At 36.8% G+C, this 17097-nt stretch overlaps 1 protein-coding gene across 1 annotated transcript in view; it reads right to left on the reverse strand.

Annotated features, from left to right (window-relative positions):
• Positions 1 to 2599: 2599 nt before the first annotated feature.
• The window catches only part of tpo (thyroid peroxidase), a 33426-nt gene continuing 18928 nt past the window's right edge, over positions 2600 to 17097 (reverse strand). The window contains exons 9-13 of the mRNA XM_089120582.1: positions 15363 to 15621; positions 9727 to 9897; positions 8276 to 8513; positions 6975 to 7183; positions 2600 to 3014 (exon numbers count right to left, since the gene is read on the reverse strand). Of these exons, the coding sequence (XP_088976708.1) occupies positions 3010 to 3014; positions 6975 to 7183; positions 8276 to 8513; positions 9727 to 9897; positions 15363 to 15621 (882 nt within the window). The 3' untranslated portion in view covers positions 2600 to 3009. The remainder of the gene's footprint in view (positions 3015 to 6974; positions 7184 to 8275; positions 8514 to 9726; positions 9898 to 15362; positions 15622 to 17097) is intronic.

The raw sequence follows: 17097 nt of genomic DNA on the forward strand, positions 1-17097 counted from the left end.
ATGGAGGCTCTAGACCCTTCCAGAGCTGAGATATGGAAACTCAAAATTTCGACCCGAAAAAAAAACGACAGTGTTACCCCTTACGTTTTTTTCAGTTTTCGGGCGAACAGCAAGTTTCTCCAATCTTCTCAAAACTCTGGATTATGATAGAGGGCCGCGAGACTTTGACCTGAGCGCAAAAATGGAGGCTCTAGACCCTTCCAGAGCTGAGATATGGAAACTCAAAATTTCGACCCGAAAAAAAAAACGACAGTGTTACCCCTTACGTTTTTTTCAGTTTTCGGGCGAAAAATCAAGTTTCTCCAATCTTCTCAAAACTCTGGATTATGATAGAGGGCCGCGAGACTTTGACCTGAGCGCAAAAATGGAGGCTCTAGACCCTTCCAGAGCTGAGATATGGAAACTCAAAATTTCGACCCGAAAAAAAAAACGACAGTGTTACCCCTTTCGTTTTTTTTTTCGTTTTTGGGCGAAAAATTATGTTTCTCCAATCTTCTCAAAACTCTGAATTATGATAGAGGGCCACGAGACTTTGACCTGAGTGCAAAAATGGAGGCTCTAGACCCTTCCAGAGCTGAGATATCGAAATTCAAAATTTCGACCCAAAAAAAACCCGACAGTGTTACCCCTTACGTTTTTTTCCGTTTTCGGCGAAAAATTAAGTTTCTCCAATCTTCTCAAAACTCTGGATTATGATAGAGTGCCGCGAGACTTTGACCTGAGTGCAAAAATGGAGGCTCTAGACCCTTCCAGAGCTGAGATATCAAAATTCAAAATTTCGACCCAAAAAAAAAAAACGACAGTGTTACCCCTTTCGTTTTTTGTTTTTTTTTTGAGCGAAAAAATAAGTTTCTCCAATCTTCTTGAAACTCTGGATTCTAATAGAGGGCCATGGGACTTTGACCTGAGTGCAAAAATGGAGGCTCTAGACCCTTCCTGAGCTGAGATATTTATAATGGCATAAATGCTACGTGGTATCTCAATATCTCAGCTCTGGAAGGGTCTAGAGCCTCCATTTTTCACTCAGGTCAAAGTCCCATGGTCCTCTATCAGAATCCAGAGTTTCAAGAAGATTCGAGAAACTTATTTTTTCGACCCCCCCCCCCCCCAAAAAAAAAAAAAAAACCGACAGTGTTACCCCTTTCGTTTTTTGTTTTTTTTTTGAGCGAAAAAATAAGTTTCTCCAATCTTCTTTAAACTCTGGATTCTGATAGAGGGCTGTGAGACTTTGACCTGAGTACAAAAATGGTGGCTCTAGACCCTTCCAGAGCTGAGATATTGAGATATTTATAATGGCATAAATGCTATGTGGTATCTCAATATCTCAGCTCAGGAAGGGTCTAGAGCCTCCATTTTTGCACTCAGGTCTAAGTCCCATGGCCCTCTATCAGAATCCAGAGTTTCAAGAAGATTGGAGCAACTCAAAATTTCGACCCGAAAAAAAAAACGACAGTGGTAATTTGGAAAAATGGACGTAATTTGAAATTTGAGACTTTGTTTCATATCAATAGTAACAAAGGACAAAGAGTATTGCGATTTTTTTTTATTTATTTTTTTTGGATGCGCGCAGCCTCGATACAATGTTCTAATCATTCAAATGAAACAGGATGACTTATCGATACTTGAGATTTAAGAATCGATATCGGTTCGTAAAAATGAGAATCGATTAACATCGAGAAATCGATATTTATTACCCAGCCCTAGAGTTATGGTAGATAAAGCATCATAGAGAAATCATTTCCAGAGGGGTGTCGCCAACGGACGTTTTGCTGATAATTTACTCACCCCCGTGTAATCCAAGATGTCCACATCTTTCTTTCTTCAGTCGAAAAGAAATTAAGGTTTTTGATGAAAACATTCCAGGATTTTCTCCATATAATGGACTTCAATGGGAACCAAACAGTTCAAGGTCCAAATGTTTTTTATGTGCATTTTATAAGCACAATTGCTCGCCTTGCTCTGTTCTGTGTGACTCTCCTGTTCAAACTCATCAAAATTCGTTGAATGAACGAACTCGAAAAAAGATTCATTCATTTTGTTGAACGAGTTCGAACAGGAGAGTCACGAACGCGCATCCCAGAACAGAGCAAGGCGAGCATTTGTGGACATCTTGGATGACATGGGGGTGAGTAAATTATCAGCAAAAAGTTTTTTTAAAAGTGAACTACTCCTTTAACAGAAAGGAAATGTTCCAATCGCTTAAAATAGACACGATAGCTGATCCGAACGAGTGATGTTCGATGGTTGCATCCATCTTTGTAACGTAGGCTACAAAATCTGCTTCACAATCCCAGCGCTGTCGTCATCGTGTAAAGCACGTCCCAACGTTTCTGATGGGTGCCGTGATTTCGACGGATTGGAATTGGGCTTGAATGAGCTCTTTGCCTGACTAACTTTCAGAGCAAATCTAAATTTGCCGGAAGCTGTCTGGGTTTTCCCAGGCTAGTAGCTATAGTTTGTATGAATTCAGTAACCTACTTAATTTGGTCGTATTTTTTGTTCTGAACGCAAAAGGTCGTAAACGCTCAAATTACGGATTTGCTAACATACTTATGCGATTTGCAATGAACAATTAATAATTTGTATATTTTTAATAATAAATATGCATGGATTAAATGCAGCCCAAAAGTAATAAAATCACAAATTGGGGAATGAAAATATTGCATTTATATTTCAGTTTTGAAACAGTGAACTAACATCACTCAACATACATGCAGTAAAATGCATTTTACATTGGGCTTCAGAGTTGAGCTAAATGCTTTCAGCCGATCCGCTGATCAGTGCTTTTGTGCCGTTGGAGAATGAGGCAGGTCTGTGTAAAGATTATTAATCCATCTTTAATTAGAGCCTGTGCTCAGTGTATTATATTCCAACATAAAGAGAGTCTTGATTCATCAGTCCTGCAGTTATGTGCATGTTGTTCAGCCGCTCTTTCTCTTTATTCTCTGTCACCGCTCTGCTGCTGGAAATGAGCCTCTGGTGATGCCGTCAGCATCTCGGATACAGTCTCTATTCTGCAGAGAAAAAAGTCAATCAAACATCGTCACATGCATTTTAGATTCTAATATAGCATGCATTATATTATCCATTTTTTATACTTTTTTAAAAATTCAGAATTTGAGAAAACTCAAAAACTTGAGGCAACCAGTTTCAGGACATTGAGTATTCTCATCTTATGGAAAAAATATGGTATCAACTTCAAAAAATATTCTTCAAAAAAGAATTCATACTTTTTCAAAAAGAGTCACTACTTTTTCAAATAGAATCGCTACTTTTCCAAAAGTGAATCGATACTTTTTCCAAAAATAAATCACTTACTTTTTCAAAAAAAAGAATCGCTACTTTTTCAAAAAAGAATCAATACTTTTTCAAAAAGAATCGCTACTTTTCCAAAAGTGAATCAATATTTTTACCAAAATAAATTGCTACTTTTTCAAAAAAGAATCTCTACTTTTTCACAAAAGAATCAATACTTTTTCAAAAAGAATCACTACTTTTCCAAAAGTGAATCAATATTTTTTCCAAAATAAATTGCTACTTTTTCAAAAAAGAATCTCTACTTTTTCACAAAAGAATCAATACTTTTTCAAAAAGAATCACTACTTTTCCAAAAGTGAATCAATATTTTTTCCAAAATAAATTGCTACTTTTTCAAAAAAGAATCTCTACTTTTCCAAAAGTGAATCAATACTTTTTCCAAAAAGAATCAATACTTTTTCAAAAGTGGAATACTTTTTCCAAAAATAAATCGCTACTTTTTTCAAAAAAGAATCGCTACCTTTTTACTTAAGCGAAGTAAACAGTGTAGCTGACTTGTGTTGAATGTTTAGCTGATAGAGTATGTGTGCTTCTTTTACAGATATATTTAAAGATATCTTTTGCGTTTCTAATCCAAACGATTTCAAATTTCATTTACTCATTCGAGAGATATTCAATTAACAGACAGACAGACGTTCCTGTAATTCATAGATAGATATGTATGTATATATACACAATATTAAATGCAGAACCAAAGACATCATTCAACTCATATCTGTGTCCTTCAGAGAGCTGGCAGTTACATTTATTAAATCGTTTTTTTGATGTTGCTTCTTTACAATGAATCCAACCACCAGTATTACTTTCAGCTCTGAATTGACAGCTTCTCTTACATCAAAATACAAAGGAAGCTGCATGTTTTTAAGCCTGAATTAAATCTGTTCATCATATAAAGTGATCGTGTGTATTCAGAAGATTTGGACTAAACTGCTCAATTAATAAGGATTAGTTTGATGATCTCTATGAATGTTTTGAAGCGTCAAAGAGTCAGTTGTGTAGCGGCCAATGGAGGGACAGAAAACTCAGATTTCATCAAAAAAGATCTTCATTAGTGTTCTGGAGATCGGGTTTGGAACGACATGAGGGTGAGTAAATAATGACAAAATTTGAATTTTTCAGACATTTCTCCTTATATAGAATCTTTTTGGTCCTATTGTTGAAAGCAGTTTGTCATGTTGGCGTTGATGCCCTGAGGACCAGACGTGGCGGTGACATCCATTTACACACTCAATCTTCTCCAGAGGACATTATCAGAGCCGACAGCAGTCTATTTGATAGGCAGCTTGAGCTTCGGGACTGAATAAACACTGTAGATGTGTTCAGAACGGGTCGGGACCCGTGATGTCAGGAGGCCAAGCCAATGCAAACCTGCATCTGGCATGACGTGAACGGCTTCTCTCGGACTCCACCGTGGGATTTGCCTATTATTCATTAGAAAGATTCATTTCTATTGCACGTAACAGGTGCGACTGCTAACGTTAATTGTTTTGGCAGCGCCGCAGGCTCATAATGGATCAATATTTGTCATTGGGCCGGATTCCAGCGTCGAGAATTACAGACTCTGAGGAGCGGCGAACACATTGACAATGATTGTTAATACAATGCATGAGCGGCTGCAGTCCAACAACCTGTGGCCCAGTAATGCGTGTGTGAACAAACCACAATTACTGAACAGGAACAAACATCCGGAAAATTGCAAAGAGCCGAAATGAGCAGTTCCTGGGATGTTCAGGTGGTTTATTAGCGGTCCTGTACCCTCAAGTCATTGTTTTATGCACATATATCAGCATTTTATTCTCTCTAGATGCACTGCAAATATTGTTCTCCCTCTGTGTTTATTAAATCAATATACATTTACTTGAGAAGCAAAAAGACTTAATATATTATGTCTTGTTTTCTGATCAATATTAAGTGAGTTTAAGCATAAAACAAGAACAAATATCTGTGATACGGGGAACAAGATTATTTTTCTTACCCCATCGACAGATATTTGTGTTTGTCATGGAGAAGCAGCTCACTATATGTTCATAAATTATTCAGAAAACGTAATATCTTCATTTTGCTTCTCAACTAAATGTATCTTGATTTAAGAATGCTTAGATATTTGTACTGGAAAACAAGACCGAAATACAGAGGAAGAACCACATTTTCAGTCACTGAAAGATTTCCTGAAAACACTATTATACACAACCTTTCAAAAGTTTGGGGTCAGTAAGATTATATAATGTTTTTGAAAGCCGTTTCTTCTGCTCACTAAGGCTGCGTTTATTTAATCAAAAATACAGTAAAAACTGTAATATTGCAAAATATAATTTAAAATAACTTTTCTATGTGATTATATATTCTTAAGCTGAATTTCAGTGTCACATGATCCTTCAGAAATCACTCTAATATGATGATCTGATTATGTTGGAAAAACTGTTCTGATTCATACTGTTACATTTTGACACGATTCTTTTGTTTTTATGATTCTTTGATGAACAGAAAGTTCTAAATATCCGCATTTATTTGAAATAGAATCTTTTGTAACAATATAAATGTATTTACTGTCACGTTTGACTAATGTATCCTTGCTGAATAGAAGTATATTTATTTATTTATTAAAAAAAATCTCACAGACCCCAAACTTTTGAACTATAGTGTACTGTAAATACAAATGAAAAATGGTCTATTGTCAGAACATGACAAATACTGCCACGGGTTCACCAGCAGTTTTCCGCACTGGGGATAAAACCAGCTCAGCGTCTCCTGGGACTGAACGAGTTCGAGTTTGAACACAAGCCATTTAACTGAGTGAATCTGCACGTCTTTTATTCCTCATAGAGACTGTGTAATTCCTCAAAGCCTCTTTACTATTCATGAAGTTCCACAGCAATATTCCGCTGCGTTTGGGAAGTTAACACATGGACACACATACAGAGGCTGCATGAAACTTTAAGCAGTGTCCTGTGGTGTGACATGCTATTTCTATTATACGGTTGCAGTGTTTATGAGTTCAGTTAATTGAGAGGCCACATGGAATAATTTGTTACACCTCAGGACTATTTCAGATGAACTTGTGAAAGAAAAACGCCCACAGAACAGAGGGGCGGAGTCAGCGAAGCTCATTATCATTTAAAGACACATTGTGTTTGACCAGGTACAATGAGTGTTTTCTTACAATACTAATGAGAATTTTTAGTTAAAGTATATTACAAAGTTTTCATTTAGACCATAATTAATCATATTAACTTGTATAAAAATGGCATTATATGACCGCTCTAATTTGATCTAAAGTGACAGTAAAGACATTTGATAAAGTTACAAAAGATTATATTTCTAATAAATGCTGTTCTTTCTATTCATCAAAGAATCCTGAAAATATTTGATGATGGTTTCCACAAAAACATGAAGAAGCTGTTTTCATTGATAATAATCATAAATGTTGAGCAGCAAATCATCATATTAGGATCATGTGACACTGAAAACTGGAGTAATGATACTGAAATTCAATATAAAACAAAATATAATATGAATTTCATTAAATATATATTACAATTATATAAAATATCAAATAAACAGTAGTGTTTATGTACATTTTAACCTAATAGCTCACTCTAAAAAAAGCAAGAAAAGCAGAATTTGTGTCTGTAAATTAAAAAACATCCCATACGAACCGTCATCCGGTTGTTCTTTCCATTCCTCCAGATTCAATGACGGGATGTTCCCGCAGAAGAGAAAGTCCTCCGGGTAAGTTTCGACTCTGAACGAATCAGGAGGAACCTCCGTCACTCCACTGTTGTCACAGATGACACGAGACAGAGAGTGCCTTTGGAGTTCTTGTCTTTGTTTCGGGGAAAACACACCGGGATGTTCCCACCAGAATCTGAATCACACCAAAAATAATCACAATGTGTTATCTTAAGCATTTTAACATGATAAGTTAAAGGAATCATTTGACAAATAACATCTCTTGTGCTTCTCCCAAGTTAAATAAGGGTTTGGAATGAAAAGCAAAACTTGTTTTAAACCTTAAACCTCTGTCATTTGTACTAGTCAAAACAGAACAGCATAACTGTATTTATTGAATAATGCCACTATTGTCTAAAGCTGCTTATAGTTTTTTAAAAGTGAACTACTCCTTTAACACATGACCTCAATAATCGCCAGTGGTGGAGGAAGTACTGAATTTCAGTACTTAAGTAAAAGTACAAATAACCAGATAAATATTTACTTTAGTAAAAGTAGAAGTAACACAATGACAACCATACTTAAGTAAAAAGTACCTGATTTTAAATGTACTTTAAGCATTAAAAGTAAAAGTACTTGCATAATTTATTTTCTAATGATTAATAAAACATTTAATTCTAACTCATTCAACCTAATACTCCTATAATGATGGAAAAAAATTGTTGTCACCATTTCTGAAACAAGCGTGCAATTAAGCAATATAAACCATATCCTTACTACATGTTAATAACTATGTTTGGCAGTAAACATGATTAATTTATGGTGTCATTCTGAACCTCTTGGCTTGCCATAATCCTAACCAAACGTATATTACACACGGTGCGTTTCCTATGCATGTAAAAACACATTTTCGTGTATACATCGCACTGCGTGCGAGACGCATTTAGTTGATGTATCCATGGCAACCAAACGTCACTGGCGAGACAAACGTGCAACGAACGGAGGACGGTCAGATTACGTTTTGGCCGGGGGAAAACTGATCAGAAAATGTAACAGAAGTTGTAGAAATGTAGTGGAGTAGAAAGTATAATAATTGCTGCAAAATGTAACGAAGTAAAAGTAAAAAGTATGCACTATTTATTCTACTTAAGTAAAGTTAAGATATGTGAAAAATGTATTTAAGTAAAGTAACAAAGTATTTGTACTTCGTTACATTCCACCACTGATAATCGCAATATGACATTTTCTCCAAATGGTGCAGGTTAGCAGTGGCTGAGCAGTGTCTCACCTGTCTCCTTCCCTCAGCGCCTTCATCTGTTTCCCGATCAAGCATGAGAAGAGTGCTCCGGTCCGGGCTCCAGACACCGGCCGCTCCAGAACTCCTCCCAGCCACACGTCCACGCTGTCCGGATGTCCATACACATCCATTACTCTCTCTGCCAAAACATCACTCCCGAACACCTCTGCCAGATCTGATCGGCTTTCAACTCGGTCTAAGCCACAGAAAACCCGCCACGCATTGTAACCTGCGGAAGAAAGACGATCAAAACTTAAATTATATTTCTATATTGATGTCCCCTTCACCACCGATTTCAAAATAAAACCTACACCACTGATTACAATGGTCCGCAACTATACAACTACATCTCAGCTAACTCTCATAGAGTATCAGTAGACTAGGATATTAATACCTTCTTTCTCTCTTCGGTCAATCTTGACCAATTTTTACTTTTTTTTTTACTTCATCGGAATGGTACGAAACATGGTTAAAGGTTATATAAAAGTATTAGGGGTATAACAATATATAATTGCAATACAAAAAACGTATCATGGACAGTGACAATATGTATTGAGGATAGTCCCCCCAAAATAAAAAATTCAATTTTCAGAGCTTTAGTGCAAATATACTACATTAAACTACTATATATAATGTTGATTATAATGTATAATAATGTAATGGGGGAATATGTGTCTAATGTCAAATGTCTGATGTTACCAGTAAAAAGTGGCCGACATTATTTTAAATATATCCAGTCAGTGATGTGGCATGGGGTACTTTCCATAAGATCATCTTTCAATGCAAAATCAAACCAGCTATTAGGCTAACTGAAGTAAAACCATGCCAATCTCTAGGTGTGGTGAATGGTGTGTGATGATGTGGGGATATTTTAATTCCAAAGGTCAAGGGAACTTTATCAGGATGCATATTATCCTGGATCCATGAAATAACTGGCTTTTAAAAATAAAAATCTGCCTGACTCTATGGGAATTTAACATAGGGGTGTCCTGACTTATGCACCCTGTATTTTAAGGAAAAACATTTATTTATTTATGATACATTATTAATTCACAAAGAAAATTTGTGTCCTTATAAGTTGGAGTTTTCCTCATTTTTCTAATAAAGGCATTAAAATCAACATCCAAAAGATGATTTTTTATTCCTCTTTTTAGGCAACTTTAGCATGGGTGTCCAAACTTATTCACATCAACGTACATTTATGGTGTAATTCTGAGGCTTGTTAGTGGTATATAGTTGCATTATTTTCATGTTATCACTGTGAAGCTGCTTTGATACAATCTGTATTGTAAAAAGCGCTATATAAATAAAGGTGACTTGACTTGCTACAGAGACCACGTTTCTTTACAGCGTGTTCAGGGGACAGCCAGCTAGCGGATAGTGAGGAGATGTTTGCAGCATGTGAAAAGCGCCAGAGCACCAGTGATGACAAGCGTAATAACCTGGTAAGCCGTGATCTCGTCCTCGCTGCAGGTTCAGTGCCGCCAGATCCACAGACTCCGGGATGTTGAGGACCACGAGTCTCTCCGTCAGTTCTTCTGTCATGAGATGCTCCTGGTTCTGCAGGACAGCTGGACGGCCCAGAAGACCTCGCAGAACCGGATCCAGTCCACCTTTAGAGAACAACACATGCCATCAAACACTGACCGTCCGTCACACACACACAGATTTGCACAAGTGTGGATCACAGTGCTGGGCAGCTGCTAATAAGAATCAGAAACACACAACTACTGGGAAGAGTTTCGGTCTATCTGTCAGTGGCATTAAATTGTGGAATAAATTAAATAATGAGTTAAATGTCCAAACATATTACATTAAAAAAAAGAAATTATATCCCAGAGGTATATAAGAAACCTGAGCTTATATTGAATTATTTGTAGTAAGTATAATGTACTTTTAAATATATATATATTTTCATTGATAATAGATTTCTGTAGATTTATTATTTTGTAGCCATTTTCTTAAATATAGCACTCAAAAAAATGAACTTGGAAGGTTGTGCACTTTATATAATATATTTATATTTAGTATACTTATAATAATCATGTTTTTTGACGTGAAATGGGGTTTTTTTCTATTAAGGTCTAAGTAAATATGTCTCAACTTAACAGTACAAAATCCTAATGTGTTGTCTAAACATAAACCATTTATGTTAAGTAAAAAAATCGTACATCCAGACGGTGACAATATAGTGCGAGACGACGGCCATTTTGCCCAAACTTAATTTGATTGTGTTCAATCTGCTTAAATATATGTACAACTTAAATTTACTTCATCCGTTTGTGTCGGATTACATGATTGATTTGTGTTGCATTAACTGAAACTAGGAGGTGCTTTTAGTTTATGGTTGAATTAGAAGAGAATAAATGTTAAAATTAAGTGTTATTTTATGTTTTTTTTTGATAAATTTAGAAAAGGGGAAGACTTGATAGTGTGTAATTGTGTTTAATGTTAAATTACATTGGAATTATTAAACCATTTAAATTACATTGGGTTACCATTTTGTTTGGCTGCCGACTGATTTAATTAATTTATATAGCTTTGTCTGAAGGAACATGTAAATCTTACAATTTAAGATGCTAATATGTGCAACTGCTAACAAATAGCTAGCTATAGTCAATTTAAGTGTCACTGAAATATAAATGGATGAATGAACATAAAAAAATAGTCAGGAAGCTTTTAAAAATTTACGTTGAGACTACTTAAATGTGGTCACTTAAAATTACTTAATTCCATGATGTTGACGTTGCAAGAACAAATTATGTTTGTTTAAAGTAATACAGTTAATCAAAATAATACCAATTTGAACACCAAATATAACTGGTGTAAAATGTTTTCTATAAATCAGAATGCATGTAAAATGTCCTCTTGATGTGCAACTGAGTTGTACTTCAAACTATAAATCATTCAGTTAGAAACTGAACGAGAGAAATTATTCAGTGCTTCATTAATGAGTCTGCCAGTTGCAGCAGTCATCATTTAATATTGACATATTCAATATTTCTGTCCCTTGCCTGGACATGTTCGCATGAATCAACTCTATAATGAAGTCAGCCTTCCCTGACACTCTTTTACTTTCTTATCAACTTGGGATGCGTTTCAATATTTTGCATGAGTAAAAAACAACACACACACTCACTCATAGTCACACCCGCTCTCTTTCACACTCACACTTTCACACTCTTTGTAAATGTAACGCACATTTTTGTTCTTTTCACATTTATTAATTCTATTCATTTAGTAATTTATTTCTTATTAACACTTTAAGTGAGCTAATTAAAAAGTGTTATTTATGTTAAATTATGTTTAGTAAAACATGCGCACAGTGTGACGGTATATTGTGTTGTGTGTTTGAACAGCCGCTCGAAAAAATAAATAAAAAATAATAATAATAAAAAAAATAAAATTGAGTTAATTTCTATTTCCTGTCGCTGTGGTCTTTTATTGTATATGATAGTGTTAACAGCCCAATAACACTTTTATTTAAAGGCTTCATTTATGTCCCGTAGACCGGTCCGTTGCATTACGATTGAAAGCAGATTCAATAACGGCAAACATGTGATGTGCAGTCAAGTTCGGGTGTGTAACACATTACACTATATAAATGTGCATGCTGTTTAAATGAGTGTTGTTGTGATTCGCAGAGTTTTTATGTTTTTTTACGAGTTGATATCAATAGAGGGTTTACACCATAGACTGTAAAAAATCACCGACGTCACATTCTGGGCGATTACCCGGATGAGCGGCCATTATGGAGGCACTCGGATGTAAACAACATCATGGACTGCACTGTTTATGTACTACTAAACAAATTGCTACACTAAAAAAAAACACAGAAAAAAACGTGGTAGGTGCGAAATCATATAGAGAAGGACTTACCAAGCAGGAGATATAGCATTATTTTGACAAACTAAAGTTAATATGTGGTAAAGGTCCGAACGAGCTAGCTTCTAGTCCGTACTGAAATTCTTCCTTCTATTGGGTTCAAGCTAACTTACATCCATATGTGGTTTGAAATCCTATTCAAATACCAGGACATATCTGCCTCAGTCTGAACGATCGGATTTCGGGTGGTATAACGTTATGCGACTCTCACGCAACATGTAAACGTCAGTGGTTTTTAGAGGAGACATGCTGCAAGTCGCAGCCGAAACAAAGCTGTGTTGTTGCAAAGTGCTGGACGAGCAGAAAATATTATTTCTGAAACATATTGAAACCGATGCAAACAAGAGCGCAAAAAGCAGTAACGTTACATTAATAACAGCCTACAGTTCTGCAGCTCAATACGCAATATAGTCAAGTACAGCGGTGGCCACATATCCATGTTGTAAAAATGCAAAATAAGAAAACATCTCTATTGCAAACGCAAACCCCTCCATCAGTGTCAATGGCCGAGAGCTGCATTGACACATAAATCGGATCTGAACAGTTGCGATAAACAGTATGGACATCGTTTTAGATCAGATTCCACTCGGATACAAAGATATAGTATCGGATTTGTACTGATAGCGTGTATGTAGTCATAGTTAATACGTTACCATTTTAACCATGGTCAAAGCTTCATGATGTGGCTCCCTCAACCACAAACTCCTTCTTTCGTCAGTTTTTTGCACTCGTATCTTTAACTTTTGACAGTCTATAGAACTCGAAAGGTATTTTCCCGATGCGACCGATTAGTACAGACCAAAACTCGACCATTTTCAACAGAAATAATCAGCCAAATTTGCGAGTCCGTTCAGTTCAATGGCATTGTTTATGTTCCGTGCCTCCAAAATGGCCGACTTCCGGATTGATGACACGTCGATAGCGTCACGTCATGTTGCATTATGGGTCCACACAGCCATAGTATTTAAATGCATGTGTTGGAGGCTGTGTTTTGATTTTCTGTCGAGATTTTAATAAACGTCGATATGGTAGTTCAGTTCAAGTGCCATAGCATGTCACACGATCGTTTAGTGAGGAAACTGAAAAACGGAATACGTTTTTTCACCTTTCTTTCTTGGAAAAAAAACAATAAGGGAAGCAGGTCGAGGAGCTGACGAGAAGACGCCCCGGATCGTGGGGTATTAGACTAGGTCGATTTTCAGATAATGTGACACCCTCGGGCATTTTTGAGTAAAAGTTGGCAAACAGACTTTTCTAGGGGTATTTTTTCTGCTGAATCCATTTTTGCTGTTTGCCAAGCTGTATCTCTTATGTGAAACTCAGTAGAGCACAAAGTCCAAGATGACCTCTAAAATGTCAGGAAATTCCATATTTTAAAACTTAACATCATACACAACATCAATTAATGAGTATAGAAAGTTTATTTAGGTGGGAATTAAGGTAATTTGTATGTGACAATGATAATTGAATTATTTCTCATTGTAGTCATTTGTTTGGAGTCACATGCTATTGTCTTTGGGTCAAAATTGAGTTCGGAGTTATCAATAAGGTTTTTTATTCTACTTTCTATTTCTATTACTTTCTGCAGTTTTATCCCCACACAAAAAAAACAGCAAAAAAAAACCGCGTGAAAATCAGTTAAGTATTCAGAGAGATATGATTAATTTAATGCGCTGACAGCTCATTTCACCTGCCATTCAGAATACACTGAGCGGAGCGGATGACCGGTTTAAGATGGCGGCTCCAATTCTCGTCCGTGCCAATAGGCAGTAGCGGTCGATAGGGCGTCTACCTATATGATGTCTATGGTGTTAACAGCCCAATAACACGTTTATTTAAAGGCTTCATTTATGTCCCGTAGACCGGTCCGTTGCATTACGATTGAAAGCAGATTCAATAACGGCAAACATGTGATGTGCAGTCAAGTTCGGGTGTGTGTAACACATTACACTATATAAATGTGCATGCTGTTTAAATGAGTGTTGTTGTGATTCGCAGAGTTTTTATGTTTTTTTACGAGTTGATATCAATAGAGGGTTTACACCGACGTCACATTCTGGGCGATTACCCGGATGAGCGGCCATTATGGAGGCACTCGGATGTAAACAACAGCATGGACCATGTTTTTATTTAACTGCTTAATAATACATTAAGTGACTTCTCTGTTTCTGTACTGCATCCACAAAGACCCTTTAAGTACACATAAATGGGCAAAGATACATCAACTATTTTAAAATAAACTACCAAATACCCTAATTTTTACACGTGTCATCAACATTAAATGATGACGGCACAGCTTTATGTAAGATTGTGGCCAAAACTGGTACTGCAATTAGTTTCAAATTACTGTAGAGCGGTGTATCCCCTCCCCCCTGACTCAAGGTTGCCAGATAGGCTGCAGGATCCAACATTTTTCTATCCCACACGTTTGTATCTGCAGCTGTGGTAACTAGAGCAGAGCTGGCAACCCGAATGCTGCAACACTACTGACTTTGTGATTGGTAGATCGGTGGAGGGTGGAGCATCAGACCAAAACACAACATGACAGTTGAGGGCTGCAACTTCACTTTTTAAATGACAATATCCTGGCCAGACTACTGTTGTCAGTGATGTAAGTATTTGAAATGAACATGATTTCTTAATGTCTAGTGACATATCAGGGCCATTTTATGATTATTTGAACAAGTTACAACATCTTGGCATTATAAAGTAATGTGCAATGTTTTTCTTGCACAACCTATGAAAACTCAACACATAGGCTGAAAATAGCAAGCTAACATTAATTATGAGACCTGCTTTTCAGGTAAAATAGCTTGAACTTTATGTACAATAGTAATCAACTTGGCATAGGCTTCTAACACAAACTAAATCAGATATCAACGTTGTTTATGGCGGATAGTTTGTCCAAATTACGTTTTTTGGCAGTGGAATTTAATTTAGCCCGGTAGGGTCCCTTCTCTTTTTCTTTAAACATCTCCATTTCTTCCGTTATTCTTCAATTTTGCCTCATTTTAGCCAAACACCCACTATTATCCCGAAGGTAAACAAAGATTGTGCCTGTAAAGATGGCGCCCACGTCCCATATGCAACACGGCGTGACACACTCACTCTCACATACACACACTCTTGATCTGAATAAAGTGTAAAGTGGATCAGACTACACAGTGATGATCACAATAAAATGATCAGGAACCTTGTTGTACGAGTCTCCACGGGCTGAAGAAGGTCTGGTGAAGACTCAGAGAAGGGAAGCGCTCGTGTTCCTGGAAGCTCCGGTTGAGTCTCGTGAGCACAGGTGAGATGGTCACGTGACCGAAGCGGAACGCAGCCGTGGCGAACACGTTCGACACCGAAGGATTCACTGAGTCATTATAACCCTCGTATGGTCCGATATACTCATCGAAAGCTGCCTGGCCAATGATTTTTGGAACGTAATCTCTCATGGTTATGATCTGCAAGAAAAACAATATAAACAGAGAGTCGGTAGCCTATTTACAGCCAACATGAACCTGACGCGATGCTACGATAATGACCAACCCGATCTCACGGGAATTCGTACGAATTTTACGAGGTGGCTAATTCGTACGACCTCACTCGTACGAATTAGTACGATTTTGCTAAATCGTACATATTTTACGAATTAGCCCATTCGTATGAATTCGTACGAATGACCTACCCCTGACCCCGCCCCTAAACATAACCGTCACGTGGCTTTAGACGTTTAGACAAATACGTACGAGTGAGGTCGTATGAATTAGTACGAATTAGCCAATTTTGAATCACTCGTACGAATTGGTCGTGAGATAGGGTAGTAATGACACATTTTATCATGTAAAATAATGCAGTTTCTGTAATTCCGTCAGAGGTTCGTGTTTTTATGACATTGATTGTGCTTTGATCACTCTTAGAAATGGTTCTATTTAGAACCAGAAATGGTTCCATCCCCGCTTCATATATGGAACTCCAAAATGGTTCTATATAGAACCATTTTTTTTTTAAAGGTTCTGTTGGCCAAGTATGGAACCCCAGGGTTCTATATAGAACCCAGAGGAACCCTTTTTTAAGAGTGTATGGAACCTTTTAGGGATTCCAAATACGTAGCGCTGATAGAACCTTTTCTTCTAAGAGTGATTGACTAAATCTTCCTGTTGGACAAGAACATATGTTAATGTTTTAAAAAACATTGGATTTTGAGACACGTTTGCATGTATTGTTGCTCAATATTTTGAAAATTAGTGTTGAAGTTCAGTTTACAACGTGTGATATTGAGCATGAAATTAACTGTTTTGCTAATTGTGTGTTGTAGGTATGTTTGTGCGTTAAGACTAGTTTAGGAAATTTGTATTGAAAACAAGTATTGAAAAAATAGCGACCGTAAAAAAAAAAAAAAGTAACTGTGGCGTCAATGTGTGTGTTTGTATGGCTGTGTTTTTGCCTCTATTTTTGTACAGCACTTTATTTAATGACCAGTTGTGTAAAAGTGCTTAATAAATACATAAATGAAAATCATCACAAGAAAAAACTTCAAAATTGTAATCCTGAACACACTTCTCTGTGCCCCAGAGATCTGCTAAATGATACTCTGATTCTGAAATCTGTAGATGCTAATTTGAGAAACGCACGGTGTGTTTGCTAACTAATGCGAGCGGGACTGGTCCATGGGGGATATTGTAGATAAACTCGGCTGTGTGAGATGGACGTCCTGTGCCTGGAGATAAGATGAGATGGCTGTGATACGCCTCAAAAATTCATCCAGTCTTATCGCTGTTCTGAAAGTAGTCCAGCACAGAGATGTTTCAGAAGCGTGTCTGACTGACAGAGGGGACGTATAAAAATTCAAACCCGCTGTCCATAAACCCTAAATACAGCAGGACTGGAAAGGGTTTTTACTGGTTGTGTGAAGTCGGGTCCTGCGGGACTTTGTTAAA

Source organism: Pimephales promelas, chromosome 15 (genome assembly GCF_988280905.1).
Source record: "Pimephales promelas chromosome 15, fPimPro1.hap1.1, whole genome shotgun sequence".
Taxonomy (NCBI): Eukaryota; Metazoa; Chordata; class Actinopteri; order Cypriniformes; family Leuciscidae; genus Pimephales; species Pimephales promelas.